The 16,345-nt window shown below is 55.9% G+C and overlaps 5 protein-coding genes across 5 annotated transcripts; all 5 read left to right on the forward strand.

The window, feature by feature from the left end:
• Positions 1–172: 172 nt before the first annotated feature.
• On the forward strand, positions 173–1,642 carry JKF63_02263 (uncharacterized protein; the record flags this gene model as incomplete). Its single annotated transcript, XM_067898303.1, has 1 exon — positions 173–1,642. The coding sequence occupies one exon, from the start codon at positions 173–175 to the stop codon at positions 1,640–1,642; it is 1,470 nt and encodes a 489-aa protein (XP_067754460.1).
• A 1,958-nt stretch (positions 1,643–3,600) lies between these two features.
• JKF63_02264 (uncharacterized protein) lies at positions 3,601–6,204 on the forward strand (the record flags this gene model as incomplete). The annotated part of the gene is made up of 1 exon (XM_067898304.1): positions 3,601–6,204. One exon carries the CDS (start codon positions 3,601–3,603, stop codon positions 6,202–6,204), a length of 2,604 nt encoding a protein of 867 aa, XP_067754461.1.
• A 1,973-nt stretch (positions 6,205–8,177) lies between these two features.
• JKF63_02265 (uncharacterized protein) lies at positions 8,178–12,014 on the forward strand (the record flags this gene model as incomplete). The annotated part of the gene is made up of 1 exon (XM_067898305.1): positions 8,178–12,014. The coding sequence occupies one exon, from the start codon at positions 8,178–8,180 to the stop codon at positions 12,012–12,014; it is 3,837 nt and encodes a 1,278-aa protein (XP_067754462.1).
• Positions 12,015–12,700: 686 nt separating this feature from the next.
• On the forward strand, positions 12,701–14,338 carry JKF63_02266 (uncharacterized protein; the record flags this gene model as incomplete). Its single annotated transcript, XM_067898306.1, has 1 exon — positions 12,701–14,338. The coding sequence occupies one exon, from the start codon at positions 12,701–12,703 to the stop codon at positions 14,336–14,338; it is 1,638 nt and encodes a 545-aa protein (XP_067754463.1).
• An 852-nt stretch (positions 14,339–15,190) lies between these two features.
• JKF63_02267 (uncharacterized protein) lies at positions 15,191–16,084 on the forward strand (the record flags this gene model as incomplete). Its single annotated transcript, XM_067898307.1, has 1 exon — positions 15,191–16,084. The coding sequence occupies one exon, from the start codon at positions 15,191–15,193 to the stop codon at positions 16,082–16,084; it is 894 nt and encodes a 297-aa protein (XP_067754464.1).
• Positions 16,085–16,345: the final 261 nt, after the last annotated feature.

Genomic DNA, 16,345 nt, shown 5'->3' on the forward strand with positions numbered 1-16,345 from the left:
CCTCTCGATCCCTCTTAGTGCTTTCACTGCCCCAATCGTACATTTCCTAAAAAAGATCAAAAACAAACAAAAAAAGCACACACCGTAATTTTCTTTTTTTTTTTCAAAACCTTCAGCCCCCCTTCTCCCCTCCCCCCCCCCAAACTCCACCACCACCGGACCAAGAACACTCATGTTTCGCCGTAGCTTCTGCCGCTTCGCGGGCCTCAACAAGGTCCAGTCCATTGAGCAAGCCATCGCTGACATGAAAGATGGCATATCGGTCGCAGTTGGTGGGTTTGGTTGCAGCGGCGTGCCCGATGCGCTAATCCGGGCCATGTGCGATAAAGGCCTAAAGAACATGACAGTCTACACCGACTCCGCTGGTATCGATGGGTTCGGTGTTGCTCGCCTCATAGAAAAGAAGCAACTTCGTCGTATATGCTGCTCCTATGTCGGTGTCAACAAGATCTTCACGAAGCGCTATTTCGAGGGTGACATTGAACTCGAGTTCGTGCCGCAGGGAACGCTGGCGGAGCGCATGCGTGCCGGTGGTGCAGGTATTCCGGCCTTCTACACCGCGACGGCATACGGCACGCAGTGCCAGACAGGAGGGCAAATCATCCTTTATGACAAGAACTGCATACCAAGCGTCGTCTCGGAGCCGAAGGAGACGCGGAAGTTTGGGGATCGATTTTATGTCCTGGAGCCGACGATCCGGCCAGACTTCTCGATTGTGAAGGCGTTGAAGGCCGATATGAGCGGCAACCTTGTCTTCCGCGGCACCGCTCGCAACTTCAACATCCCTGCCGCACAGTGCGGGCGGCGGGTGATTGCGGAGGTGGAGGAGGTAGTGGAAAACGGCGCGATTCACCCGGATGACGTGCACTTGCCTGGTGTATACGTGCATCGTGTGGTGCGTGCGTCGTACAAAGTACCGATCGAGAAGCTCACCGTATCCGGCGGTAGCTCCAAGGCGAGCAGCGTGAACTGCGACGACGATCGACAGAAGATTGCGCGGCGCGCAGCCCTGGAGTTTGCTAACGGGATGTACGTGAACCTCGGTATCGGCATCCCCACTGAGGCGGCCAACTACATTCCCGCTGGGGTGACGGTTACTCTCCAATCTGAGAACGGCTTGTTGGGCATGGGTCCGTTTCCAACGCCTGACAAAGTGTCCCCTGACTGGATCAACGCCGGAAAGCAAACCATCTCGTTCCTGCCTGGCGCAGCGTGCTTCGACAGTGCGACATCTTTTGGAATGATTCGTGGTGGCCACATGAGCCTCACAATGCTCGGTGCGCTTGAGGTCTCGTCAAGCGGTGACCTTGCAAACTGGTGTATCCCCGGCAAGTTGGTAAAGGGCCCTGGAGGTGCGATGGACCTAGTGGCGAGCGGCTCCCGTGTGGTCGTGACAATGTCTCACTGCAACAAAAGTGGCACACCAAAGATTGTGGAGCGGTGCTCGCTGCCTGCAACGGGACTTAACTGCATCACGAGAATTATAACAGAAAAAGCCGTGTTCGACGTGATTGATAAGCAGCTTGTGCTGAAGGAGATAGCCGATGGCTTGACAGTGGATGACATCAAGAAGTGCACGGCCGCCTACTTTCACGTGGACAAGGTCAAGCCGATGGAGTACGCGGCCCCAATGTCGAACTAAGCAGCTGAATGACGCTTTTTCTAGCATAATTTACACGTTCGGCACGCTCCTGATCACTCTTGCAAGTAAGCTACAGATCACCCCGAAAAGTGACGTGTGTTTCAGGCCGCTTTGGATGAGTGCGCAGGGATTGTGTCTAGTGTCCAACGTCGCACAAGAAAGCTGGGAGCTCTTTTTTTTTGTTTGTCAGTGCACTTCAAAAAAGAATTACAAAGGTGGAGGAAAAAAACATATAAATAAGTCGGTGAAAAGCTTCGGTGCCTGGGGCGCGCAAAAGAAGTCTGCGACTTGTTTAGCATGTGTCCAAGGCCTCACTTCGAAAGCTGCAAAAGAGGCTGTTTTCCCCCTTTATTTATATTTTCATCTTGAAGACACGTAGCGGCTTTTTCAGTTTAACATCAGTATTTTTGCCTTCAATCTTTTCTGCTCGACGCTTTGCCCTCGCCCCCCCCCTTCCCGCCTCGGGTCACGCTAAAGCTGAGATATCCCCGGATACCTTCAAAATTATTGACTGACTTCTTTTTGTTTCCCTTTCTTTCACGTGCTTTCATTGTTACTACATTCGTTTTTGCTGTATGATTCCGATCCTCATGATTGCAGACACCGCCGTTGAGCATCCCGGGGCCCACAGCATCGACTCTGAGGGAGTAACTAAACGGCGCCCCCCTCTCCCTCCCCCTCCCCCTCCCTCCCCCTCCCCCTCCTCCTTGTGAGTAGCCAGACTCTTTCTTTTTCCTGGTGACTGGACGAAGTACCCCTCCCCCCTCCCCCCCAACCGGAGGAGTTCATGGTGATCTGTGGATGTGCATGGCGGTGACTCATACTCCTTGGATCAACGGCGCGTTGAGTGTGACCTGGTGGCAACGCGTACATTTTTTTTCCCTCTTCTTCCACTCCTTTGTTCTAATTTTACTACTTCTATTGATATTGTAAACGCATAGATGTCGAGCTGACTCCAGCGCGTATCACCTCGCCCTTTAATGCCCATCGCATGGCCATCGACAAGAAAGAATGTGCTCTTGGAGGGGTGATATAGGCAATGAAGGTTGGTGGTGAGTCTTCCAGAGGCCGTTCTCTGATAGCTGAGTCAGTCATCGCCGCACCTCCCGTATGGACTTGTTATGCACTATGCCATGGACCCGTAAATATAGGGTCAGCAGGGGATCGTGGACTGTGGGGGAGGGGGGTTCAAGTTACTTCCCCAGTGGCGAAGCAGCGTGATACGATGCCCCCTTTTTGAAAGTGCGATCGTACTGTATGTGTGTGTGTGTGCGTGTGTGTGTTCTCCGAGCTGATGGTGCTGTGATTTGTTTCTTTGCTTGTTCTTCTTGCCGCTTCTCTTGAACTGAATTTCTTCAACCGAGGCCGCGGCGGCAGGGAGAAGGAAGAGGAGAGGGATGGCGAGGGAGGGGACGACGAGGAGCGACCTTCCCTATTCCTCTCCAGACAAACAAACATGACACCGACAACGAGTCGATGCCGGAGGAGAACACACACAGACACTCACAAACAACAGCAACAAAAACGAGCGTAGGGAAGAAGGAACACAAAAAAGTAGCGAATTGTGAGTGTGTTCTTCGGTTGTCGCGTATGCCGATTTGTTCGCGAGGATACCGGAGTGTGCTGTCCTCTGTGTGTGTGTGTGTGGGGGGGGGTTCTCAGACGAAGACCGCAGCCGAGAGGGCAGAGCGGTATGTTGCGCTTAGCGTGTCTCTCCCTTTCCTCCCTCCCTCCCTCTCATTGTTCTCTTCCATCTCCCTTTGTCAACATCGTCCTCATTTCTTCGCCCTTCTTGTCTCATTTGCCCAGAGAACTGCAGAACACGCACATGCAAACACGGTGAGGCTACGCGGTGATTCCGGGATCATCTCTCTTTCTTGTATTCTTGGATTTTTTATTTTTTATTTTGTGTTGTCTGTGCTTTGCTCTGAGTGACACCGCTTCGCGGTATTTTTCCAATGATGAACAGCGAGCACACAAAGGACGCAGCACCACACACACAAGAGGTGGAGACTCGGCCGATAGGTGCACCACCGCTACCAACCACCGTGCTGGCAGAAGACGCAGCTCTCACCAAGAGCGCACTCCACGAGGATGTGCTCGCGGACGAACAATGCGGTGAGAGTGCGACGAGGACATCTCCCCGTTCGCGCCCAACAAGCGAGGCCAAAGCACCGAATGCGTTGGCAGCGCTGACTGATATGCTGGATCGCGATCCGAACGGTCCGCAGGCTGCAAGGCACAACGGCAGCGCTTTGCGCTCTCTACAAAAAATGTGTATGCGAGTACCACACCTCTCCAACGAGCTTACTCGACCGCAGCGGTTTCGACTCTACCACCTACTTCTTATCGAGGATAACTGCGGCGTGCCGGGCTCAGATGAGTCAACCGAGCATGTAGACTGGACAATGTACTCGAAACGGGCGCTGGAGACACACGTGCATGTGGCTAAGCAGGCCAAAGCCCTCTTCCCCGAAGCCCTCCGTGTTACCACCGACGAGCTAGCCGGTCTCTTCTACCGCCTGGGTGCCGAAACGGGCTTCTACTTCCATCCAGAAGTAACCGAGATCATCTTGTGTATGACGTACGTCGTGGCAGGAGGCCACTTCACTGAGAAGGACATGTTGCTACACAGCCTCTACCGAATGCTCTGTGCGTTGCAAAAAGATTTCATCGTGTCCGCATCTTCTCATCTCTACAACTCCGCGACGGCGTCTCTGCTGCGACTGATGCTGCAGTTTTATGACCCTCAGCTCGCCACTCACATGGACCAGCAGCAGGTGAATGTTGGCGAGTACTTGTTGGACTGGTCGCGCCGTCTGCTCGTTCTGCAGTCCGACTATGAGAGCGCGCTGAAGGTTCTGGACTGGGTGTTCATCCTGGGTGAACCTGTCATGGTTCCCTACGTCGCACACGCCTATCTGATCACGTATCGCCAATCACTTCTGGCATTGAACACGAAGCAGGCGTTGATGGAGCGCCTTGACAAGATGAAGTTTACCTTGCCATCCTGCAAGGCAGAGGCGGTCGACCCTAGGTTGGTGGATGGCCGCGCCACAGCCCCGACGCCGGTGTGGAGTGGAAAGTCCCTGCTGCAGAACGCCGATCTGCTCTACCGTGTCACGCCGGTCTCGACGCAGCGTATGCTTGACTTATGCCTTAACCCAGACCTCGGTCTCGTGAGCAAGAAGCCAGAGGAGCTGCAGCATTACTACGACAGTGCACCATGCCTTCCCCTGGAGCGATCGGACATCGCTTCTGCCTTTGCAAAGCGTGAGGCGGCGGTGAATAGGAGCGAGGACGAGTACCCCCCGCGCGAGTACATCATCGTAGACTGCCGCTCTCAGGAGAGCTTTGACTACTTGCGTCTGCCAACGGCCGTGTTGGTGGGGGATGTGCTGGGCTACCAGCATGAGAATCTTTCGGAGGCGATGCAGCGACTTGAGTCTTGCCGCGGCCACCCCCTGGCCCTCTTTGGCACCGGACGGGCGATCGTGGAGGAGTTGAACCTGCTGAAGATCTTTGCGCTTCACCTCGTCAACAGAAATACGTTTCCGTTTGTGTGTGTGGTGCTAGGCGGCTTCAAGACGACGATTCCACTGATCCGCGAGGGCGCCATTAATGTCATCATGAGCTCTGCGGCTGCTGCATCGCTCCAAAATCCAGCGAGCAGACGGAGTACCTCACGTATCGACTGGGGCCAGAAGGCGTCGAACACGGCGCATAACATCTCCGTTGCTCTCCGCGGCGTCTCAGACTATGTGGCGCACGTGGAAGGGACCGAGATAAAACAAAAAGCCGAAGAGTTGGGCAAAAAGGTGCAGGTGGGTGTGTCGGCGGCGGGGTCGTGGGGTTGGGGAATGATTCAGCGGATCGGCGAGAGTCTTGGTGAAACGCGGGAACAGGCTGTTTCCGTGCTATCCACAGTCGCAGGGAAACATATGGCAGCGCAGTCAGCAGCGACTAACAGCAGCAGTTCAGCACCCTCTGGTACCACCGGCACTGGGTCCTTGAGTCCCGCCGCACCACCTTCTTCGACACTCAAGTTCTCCAACATTGGACACGGTGGTGTATCGACGGCCAAGGCTCATCCCGACGCTGCGTTCGCAACGCAACAGCCACAGCAGATTTTTTCACTCGACGTGGAAGGCGAAGAGGAGGACCTGGACCTTATAACGGCCATCCCAGCCAAGCCAGTGCGCGGTACTGTGGTGGCGGAATCGGTGAGGGCTCCAGGCGAGATGGCGTCTCCAGCGACTGCAGCGTCACGATCAGCAGCGGCCGACCTCACTTCAGGGCTGTTGGACCCTCTCGCACCTGCAGTGTCACCGACAATAATTCCAGCGCCGAGGTTGTCGGACCCCCTGGGGGGGCCCCCAACGTCTTCCGGTGTTGCGGGGGTCGAGACGGGGAATCGGGGGGCGTCTGCATCGCAGATCGCTGCGAGTATCGACGCCGAGTTTGATGAGTTGTTTGGTGATTTGGATGTGGCGCATGCGGCGACGACGGGTACGGCAGCCTCTTTCTTATCGAATCCGACGTCTTCCGGGAAATCCGTATGACCGCGCTGGTGGGTAGAGACTTGGCGCCAATGATTGAATTCGACGACTTCTCCGTTTGTGTCTGGGTACTGTGTGTGTGTGTGTGTCTGTTTATGGTGGTGGTGACGGTGAAAGTCTCCATTCGGGCATACCACAATGGGTGGACTCCGTACTCAACCCGATCCGTTACACCGTTGGAGTATTCCCGCTTGAGGCACCTGCCCATGCTTTTTCCCCCTTGCAAACTGTAGTACCCCCCCCCCCCCGCCCCATACAGGACATGACCCCGAGACTCATAGCAATGTGTTGCTCTCGGCTCCCTATGCTGTGGGTGCATTGACTTCGATGTAACGCCGAGGTGCGCCTCCCTCCTCGCGTAATGAATCGAATAAATATTTTTTTTTTGAGGGAAAAAGGGAAAAACGAGCGCTGAGCAGCCCCGCTTCGTTTCGGTGTAGCCATTTGCACACTGTCCCTTCATCCCCCTCTTCTTTTGTGTGTGTGTATCTCACGTCACACCCGCTCTCAATTTCTCCTCTCGTTCTTCCCATACGCCCCTGCTTTTTTCTTTTTCGTTTCGTGGCTGCCTGAGTTTGTAACTGCATCTGAGTGGCTTGCGTGTCTGCATATAATATTACTGCGTACCGTGAAGCACCCCCCCCTCCCTCCCTTCCATACGCACACCACACACACACACACACACACACACACACACGTATACTTTTCTGCTTGCCTATCTTTTTTTCCAGGTTTCAACTTCTTTACAGTGAAACAGAGGCACACACACACACACACTCACTTGGAAAGCATAGTGGATGTGCATGTCAATCCCGGTTATTTTCTTGTTTTTTTCCACTGTTATGTTGTTGCCATTTTCTTTTTGATTTTCGCAGCGTTACGAGAGGCCCTTGTTTTAAAAAAGCCCCACCATCTTTGTGTCGGCTGCTCCTCAGCGAGCTATCGCATAGGTGCGACCCCCCTTTCTTTCTCTCTTTCTCTCTTTCTCTCTCTTACACACAGTGTTAGACACACACAAACAGAAAAACACACACATACATCTTTTTCCTTTTTCCTTTTTTATCTCGGATATCACGTGTATGTCTGCGTTGGGGTTCTTCATTGCGTGCTGTTTTGTGCCTCTCGACTCACTTCTCTCCTCAATCGATCACCCTCCCCCCTCATCCGTCACGAAAGGACCCCTCTACTGAGTTGTACACCCACACAGAAGCACACACGCACAGAGCCGTGACGCACAGATACACAGAGAGTCTGTCCGATTTGTTCAGCGTAGAGGGACGCACATTTTTTTTTCCATGTGAAATACCTTGTGCGTGTTCGCCCTTTTTTTTCTTCTTCCTCTTTTTGCCCGTTTACCTTTGTTTGCTTCCACAAAAAATATATAAATACATACAAATATTTCGAGCGCCCTCGTATTTATTCTCTTTATTTGCCTTGCATCACGTTTAGCTTCGGATTCGACGGACAGCGCGTTAGCCGCGCGTGCCTCGGAAAGGGGAGGGGGACGAGAGAGGGTGTGTGTGGGGGGGGGAGGGAGGGAGGGGGGGCAGCTCCCCAAAAAGAAGAAATTTCAAAACTAACAGCAAAAAGTGACGACTGTCTTTGAGGGGCCGCTGGCAACAGGGCACGAGTAGGGGGGAGAAGAGTTTGGGTGGGTGGGGAGGGGGGATAAAGGATCGAGGTGAACTTCTCTCGAGTGCGCTATGAACACACACGGCGTCGATGTGCGCACTCCCATCTTCTATCGTCACACCTTTGCCAATGCGCTAGAGGCCCAATCCGGCAAGGTGTACGCTCACCTCACGCATACTCCGCTTATTGCCGAACAGTTGCCGTTGGAGATGACGAGTGGGTCGTTTATCGAACAGTACGCCGCCCACAACATCCACAGCCTCGAGGACTTGGAGGCGGTACTGTGCACTGTCCTAGACGAGCCTTCCGCCGCTCATGTTGGCTCGTCACACGCTGCCGCCTCGATGCGCAAGGGCGGGGGTGGGGAGCTCAAAACCGCTGTTCTATCGCCGCCGAGTCGCTCGCTTTCGAAAAACACTGTGAGCAGGGACGGAGGCTTTGCAGCTAATTTGACACCCCTCCCTGGGGATGTGCGTACCCAACATGGACTACTATCCCCTTCATCCAGAGTTGGCGAATCGGCAACGGTGCACGAATCCGGCACTTTGCCGCGCGTGTTGTCTTGTATCAACTTTCCTGATGACACTTCTCGAATGCCGTCTTGGGCCGCAGAGAAGGAGCCAGGCAGAGCGAGCGGCTCAGCTTCGGCCGGGGACTCCGCCAAAAAGGGTGCGTCACGACTCTGGCCGCGGTTCCGTGAATGGATAAGGCGATTCCTCCGGAAAAAGCCAGGGGAATTTCAGGGCAAAGGCGACGCCCTGTCGGAGAGCTTGCGGGTACGACGCGGCGGTTTCGTCGCTGCCGCTTCTCTCTCTCACTTCATCTTCGGCTTCAATCTCGGACCTACTGCGTCGAACGCGGCTGTTGGGAGAACTGCGCGGGTTCGAGTGCCGGGATGGGTGCGCGCCCCTTTCGCACTCACAGCGGCGCTTCCTGCCGGTGCAGTGACAAGAGGCGTCAGGCCGACGCAGTCGATGCGGTGTCTCCGTCCTTCGGTGGCGGTCTTCTCTGTGCCCCAGTCCGAGCCCGGCACTGCTTGTGAGAAGCTCGAGGCCCGAGAAACAATCTCGCCTGATGCAGTCGCCGTCGTTCAGCCACTTCCGCCTCTGCGTACCGATGTCACGTCTGACAAGACTGATGCTGCCGGTGGCACCGTTCGCCAGGGTGACAGCGATGTGGATGAGGCTCTTGTCTCATCACATCTCACGCAGGAGTTATACCGATACCGATGTAGTCTGTCACCCGTAGAAGTGAGTGTGACAAGTACACCGCCCGGTGCCCAGTTGCCCTCGGCGACGTTGACATTCAATACATCCAACGTAAGTCTCTGCGATGGAGAAGATGCGCCTGAAGCAGACAAGAGACGCCCACGCCTGGAATTGCCTCCGAGGAAGACGATGATCATGCCTGCGGCAGCAAGAAGCGAGTCGGCCGGGGGCACTGCCCGGCTTCCTGCTGCTGCTTCACTTATAACTTCTCATTTGGCTGAGGGTCAAAACACACAAGAAAAGGTCCCTGTCAGGAAAACGTGGGGTAACGGGCATCGACCGCTACCGCTCGCTCGGCATGATGGCGGTAGGAGCAGCGCAATCAGAGGGATCTCCGGCTCCTTCACAGACGCCCGCAATACAGGGCTCTCGTTCTCCTGGAACAGCTCGTGGCACGGTGGAGGAACACAGTCGCTACCAGTCTCACCAGCGACCACCTTTTGGCCACAGGCAGCGACGAGTGCGGCGACGTGCAGGGGAAGCCATGTTTACACAGCGGAGCTAGTTGGGTGGCTGCAATTGTTGGTGTGGGTGCGGTGGCAAGTAATTCACTTCCTTCGTGACCTTTCGGGGGTGCAGGGTTTTGTGGCGTGGAGTGCGTGGTACTGGTCCTGGGCTCAGGATCATCCACGTCAAGCCGCCTTTCACCAAGCGCTCTCCTCCGCGGCTTTTTGGAGGGGTCTGTGGTCGCGCGGGTTCCGTATGCAGTTGAACCAGGTCCAGTACAACACCAGTAGACACATGTTCACGCTGAGGAGTGTGTTCCAGCTCATTGTGAGCTACATCGGGGCGGTCTACACGGCACTGGACACGCTGAACATGCTTGTCATTCAGGTGCAACGAAGTTGCGAAGTAATGATGTCAACGGCGGCGGCTGCTGCCGCAGTAGCGGCCAGGAGTTCACCCACGGTTTTGACTGGCAGCATTCTCACAAGGTCCCCATCTCAGGCGACACTCGCAAATGCTCGCCGGGACGGGGGCGGTAGGGGCCACGTCCTCCACTCCAATCAGAACGGCATTTTCTGGAATTCGGTCATGGCTGGCAGATGCTGCGGGGATGGCTCCTCGCTTATATACGGGCATAGCGACCGTGTTGGGAGTTCACAGGGGCTACCCCAGAGCACTCCTGGGAGCGACACCGCAGCAGTGACGACGTCCGCGCGCCATGACGTGCATGACGAGGCCGAGGGCGAGAGCGGCGGCACCGTCGTGGGAGATGAGGTGGAGACGGTCTCGTCTTTGCACGCCCTTGACGAGTTGCGTTGTGCTGTGTGGTCGACGCTGCACAAACTGAAGGCCATATTTTGCCTTGACGGGCTTCCACCGGATTTGCTCGAGGTGAATGATCAGGCCTGCTTTTCTTTCTCTGGGGTTTGTGGTGACAATAGAGGCAGGGGCCCTTCTCGTGCTGGGCCGGCCACTGCGACCACTGCGGGACCCGACACACGAGCCGGACTGCACCAGCCAGGCGACAGCTCCTTTTCAGGCGTGTCTGCTCCTCAGGCGGCGCCGACAGCTCAACCAAGTGTCTCACATACGCACTTTGCTGAGGATGGTCAACCTGGTGCCCGTGACGACGGTGATCCGAGTGAAAGCCGACAGGCGAATGTTCGCGAGGGGGCCCAGGTGTTGCTTCAGTGCGTCCAGCAATCCCAGCAGCTGTTGCGGCGTCTAACTGTGCTGGTGCAGCGATCTCACAGTCCACCGGCGGCGCGTCACTGGCGGCGCATCTTTGTAGCGTCTGTCACGCTTGTGCCACCGCTGATTTGGTTGTACACCAAGTCCCCTGCGGAGTTAACAGCAATCACCCAGCAGACGGTGATGGTGGGGAGGCGAATTCTTCGGTCTTACGTCATCGATCCGGTCGCACAGCTGCGCGAGTCTCTTTTCTACGTCCGCCCAGGTGTCGAGGACCGTCGCGGTGCAGTCGAGCGGGACGCTGTGTCATTGGCGAATATAATTCGTGACTTCCATGAGGATATGTACCCTAATATGCCCCAGAAACGTCTGGAGGAGTTGCGCGTCCGCACGTTCAAACGGCTTCGAGCTGGTGTCGCTGACCCGGAGGGCCTGGGCCTGATCGACGAGCAGTACCGGCAGTCTGTGCGGCACCCCATTCGTAGTATCCTTTTTGGCGACCTGCCACGGATCATGCTCATTCAGCTGTCGTACCAGGCGCTCGAGGTGAGTCGAGTGGCCAACGGAATCGACGAGGTCCTCGAAGGCAACGACATCAATTTCAAGATCATGGCGATGATGCCAGTCTTCCTTGCCGTCGGTCTCTTGGCGACCTGGGGCCTCTTTCGCCGGCGCAGTAAGTACAAGCCCGTGCGTCTCCGCATGAAGCTGCTTTGGCGTTCCCTTTACCGCGTCGTGAGCTTCGCTGGCAGCGACCAGGGTCTTGTTCTACCGCCTCTGCGTATCACAACGCAGCACCAAGGCCGTCGTGAGCGTATCGAGGCTACCACGCCGGTTGTCGACTACACGCACGCACACTGGCTTCGTAGGAAGGGCGTTCAGCGCCATATGTGCTCACATGCGGATGCGACAGGCCCCACGCTCGTTTCTCCTTGGCCGCCGCGAAAAGCAGAGTGGGTTGGCAGTGGAGGCAGGGATGATGCTAACGTCACCGCCTCGGGCGGACGCAAAAGCGCTTCGGACAGCTCGTCAGATGAGGCACTCAGCGCCATCGGCGTCGTTGCCTCGGTTCAACAACTGAACAACTACGAACAAGGCATGGTGTTGCTCTTGTCACACGTGATGCGCTCCATTGCCGTTGAGCATCTCCGCTCATATGCCCTTTTTCACGAGTTCATGGAGGACTTGAATGATTTGGAAAGTGTTCAGAGCACGCGCCAGCAGCGATTGTCTACTCTGAAGCGCATGCGGGTTACTCATACGCACTTCTTCTGAGCGAGTGCAATGTGCCGTGTGTTTTTTTTTTTCGTTGCCGGTCGCCGATCGGGCAGGAAAACAAAGTCAGCTCCCTCTTTTTTTGTGTGTGTGTGTTATTCTCTTGCATCTCGTTTTTGTGCTTCTGCTGCCCCCCCCCTCCCTTCCTACGCCCGGAGGAGGGGCGGTGGTGGTGGTAGTGATGGATGTTAGTGGCCTTGCGGTGCGGCTACCCTGGTGCACCTGCATATTACCCTCGTGCCCCCCCCTCCCCTTCCCTCCCCTCCCAGCGCTCACTCCAGTGCGCAAGTTGTGCGTGGGAGGATGAGGTGGAGTGACTCCACTCCTCTGTTCATTTTTTCTACTCCTTCCTTACTCTCTCTCCCCACGGCTCTTTACGTGCATCTGAGCAAATATCATTGCCACCATCGTCTCCCTCTTCCCATGTGAAGAAGGAAAGTATTCTCACAAGCAAAGAGTGGAGCTACCATTGTCGTCTTTTTTTGTCAGCGTTGTGTTACGTCTGTGTCGAATACTTACATCCAGACAACCTCTTCTTGTGTTTTAGAAATTATTTGTTTGCTGTGTTACACCTCCGTGAAGGGAGAGTGAGAGAGAGAGAGGGTGTCCGAACAGTCACGGCGTACACCCCCCCCCGCCCCGCCCCGCCCCGCCCCGCCCCCACCTCGTCACATTGAGGCTTTCAAATGTCACCCAAAAAGTCTCTCGGCGAAGCGAAGAAAACGTCGGCATCCACCACCGCTGCGAAGCGTCGCCAGGATGTCCAACAAAAGAAGGCGCTAAAAGAGAAAGCGGATAGAGAGGCACTTGCGCAGTGGATCGATGCACACGACCCGCTGCTCGACAACGCCGCCGACAACCCCATTCAGATGGAGGAGCTGTTTTCGACTATTCTCGTGCACCGCACCTTTTCTCAATTGGGCACCGGAGCGCAGCCGTACGACTGGAGCGAGTTCCGCAAGGTGCTTGAAAACCGTACAGCCAGCAGCCCTCGCTGGTTCATGCAGCTCCGCGAAGAGGACCTGCTCGCCGGAGCCGACGGGATGGAGGGCGTTACAGTGGACTGCTACGTCATTGCTGAGGCCACGCAACCAACGATGGCACCGGGAGAGTATATTGTAAAAGTGCACTGGCCCTACAGCGACGCGGAGGACAACGCACCAGAGCGCATTTTGCCGCTTGAGGGGCAGAGCATGTGCTGGCGACGCGTCGTGAAGGCGGACGGCAGCGACATGAACGTCTTCCTCCTGCAGAAGTCCAGAAAAACCGCCGGCGTGTGCGGAAGTGCTGCCCCTTCTGCGGACAATGTGGCCCCGCCTGTGTTCGGCTTCGGCAACACGCCCTCTACGGCGGTTCCTGCGTCCTCTACGGCGGCCGTGGCCACCACCACGCCCTCGGTGGCGCCAGGGTTTGGGTTTGGCTTCGGTGCCGCGGCTCAGCCGCCGGTAGCGCCCCCCTTCAACAGTGCGTCTAGCCCCGCCAACGGCTCCTCTTTCAGCTTCAGTTTCGACCAACCAGCGGCGATGGCATCGTCTTCAGGGGGCTTCAGCTTTGGATTCTCAACAGCAACACCCTCTTCTGTCAGCGCCACTACTAACTCCGCGTTACCGAGCTTTGGTGCCGCAGCAGCACCGTCGACGGCGCCAGCCGCGATGGAGTCCGGCGAGGTGAAAGTCGAGCCCCTCAAGACGTCGGAGGTTCTTTTTGCACTGTGGTCGCGTAAAAGGCTTGCGAGTTTAACGAAGGACATCCTCTCCGGCAGCCGCATCGTGCGCGAGGACTTTGCATTGGATGCCACTAGGAAAATCAAGCTGGTCATGCAGAATGATCGCAAGGACGACGTTGCGGCGACGGTTCGCTGGCTGCTGCTCAATCGACTATTTGCCAAGCAAGATAAGAACGTCACAGCAATTGACACGTGGATCAACGACTGCCCCGTTTACGACGAGGCACTAGCGTCGTCACTGCAAGCGTTCCGTGAGCGGCAGCTGAACGAGATAGCGGACAATTCAGATGTGTTTCAGAGCCTCTTTGATCAGTACCACACCAAGATGGAGGCGGAGTTGCAGCGCATTGTTGCTGTGCGCGACGCAGCAGCGAAGAAGGAGTTGGAGCGCATCGACGCAATCACGACGCAAATAAAGCAGCACAAGCTGGCGGAGAAGAGCAGCTTCCGACTCCTCAAATTCTACGCCAAGAACGACGTGCTGCGGTTCCGGCCATTCGGCAAGATCAGTGGCATATCAGAGATGGGTGAGTCCGTGGACGTTTGCGTGCCTCCTGCCCACGTAAACATCAACCCGTTCACGGGGAAGCCGATTTAGCTACAGTCTAGAGTTCTTTCGTAAAAAGAAAGATTTTTATTCTTGCGCATGCCGGTGTAGTACAAGTGCAACGGTTCACAAACGAAATAATAAACAAGAAGCGCTTAAACGCAGCTCTACGCGCGCACCGGGTTTGTTTATGTGTGCGCCTTCGTGGATCATCTCACGTGTTCATGACCAAACATCTCTCAAATCAGTCCTGGGAGGGACGAAGCGTGTGCGCGGCGGACTCCCCCCGCCCTTCTCTACTTCTCCCTTGCCTGCTTGCTGTTGATGCACTGCGCATGTTTGATCACATAATTGACCAGAAAGCTGCTCGATAAGGGTGGAGTTGTAGTTTAGGGACGAGCGGATTCATCACCGGAACGCTCGCCGCACCGCGCATTGACTGCACAGGCGCGCCCGGGGCGCGTCTGTAGCGCTGTTTTTTTTTTTGCAAGCAGGTCAGTTGTGTGTGTGTGTGTGTGTGTGTTTTCCAATACCACTCCTCATTTTCTCTTCATTCGATGGTTTGCACGGTAGGGGCAAAAAAATCGTGCGGCCGACCGGTTTTGCATGGCGCCCTTATGAGTTTCTTGACCTCAACCGCCTCACCGGAGACAATGCCCTCTTGCAATTTTTTTTTATGTGTGTAAGGGTGACTGTAATAGCGCCGCCTTTATGTTTCTCTACATCCACAACCCCTGCCACTCCCTCTCCTCCCCCCCTCTCGTCCTCTCCACGCCTTCCACATCAACTGTATCTTCAGCTGGCGTTAAAAAAAACGCGAATACCCTCAAGTCACATACGACGCTCCATCACGGCCAGTCTCATCCGTCCTCTTCCATTTGTGCCACCACTGCTTCATTCACGATGAGCAAAGTGGATCCGATCACTGCAATTCCGACCGACGGCACGATAGCGGGTGTGGGTCGCCTATCGTACTCCTTTATTACCACTTGGTGTCGCGAGAGACTGCTACCCACTCTGTTCCCCTCTCCTGCCACCCCAGCGAAGCCACCACTTCACCCTGCCTCGCTAGCGCCTGTAGCTTTATCCTACTCTGAGATGCATGGGGCGGCAAATGGCTCCCGGGCACTAGCGCCACAGCACACCACAGCAGCGGGTGCTCGCACAACGTTTGTAGCATCACAGAAAGGCTCGGGCCGGGTGGAGTCCTCAGCGGTGCCCCCACCACCCCACTCAGCAAGTTTTGCTTCGCTGGGGGGTTCGACGGGGAACGTCCTCGACACGACTTTTTCGAGTCCGTCACGAGTCTCTCGAGCTGTTACTTCTCCCAGCGGGGGAGGCACTTCTACGACAATCCCCCCGTCCACTGACTCGTTCGTGTCTGCTGACACTCCGTCCATGCAGGGATCGGTGTCGCTGCTAGCCGCTGTATCATCGACACCGAAACTCGCTTTTTCCTCCTCGCCTCTCCTTGATGCGTGCACCAGCGCATCGACAAACTTTGACGCCACATCGGACAGGTCAACGCTGGCGCCGTCTGTCACGAATAGCCGAGCGGGGTTGCCTTTCTCGACCTCTCCCGCGTTACCTAACCTCACTTCACCGGGCCCGCAAATCCCTCGATCTGGGAACCTGTTCCCAGATATGCGTACTCCACCGACGTGTGTGGAGTTACCAGGCCCGCAGTCTCTTTTTATTCGTGGCTCCGATGCGCTCGGGTGCGGCGGCCGATCACCTCGGCTGCTGCAAGCGGACGCGGAGGTGGGTATGGGCAGCGTTCCTGCGCTGCAGATTTAGCGGGCCGCTTCTTTATTTTCTTCTTCCGCCCACCTCTCTCCAGGTAACCTTTAGAGTGCTTACATGAGTGGTCATAGTGAAGGTGAAGGAAGTGCCCGGTTTGTCTTTCTCACACAGAATACGCTGTATTGCACGATGATGCTGCGCATTCGGTGTGCCTTTTTTTTTGTGTGTGTGCTTGGCGGGTTATGTGCCGCTCTCCACGAGCAGCGGCTGTGCTCCGGAGGATTTTTTCCCCTCCGCCTCTTGTAATCGATGTGT

Source organism: Porcisia hertigi, chromosome 33 (genome assembly GCF_017918235.1).
Source record: "Porcisia hertigi strain C119 chromosome 33, whole genome shotgun sequence".
NCBI lineage: Eukaryota > Euglenozoa > Kinetoplastea > Trypanosomatida > Trypanosomatidae > Porcisia > Porcisia hertigi.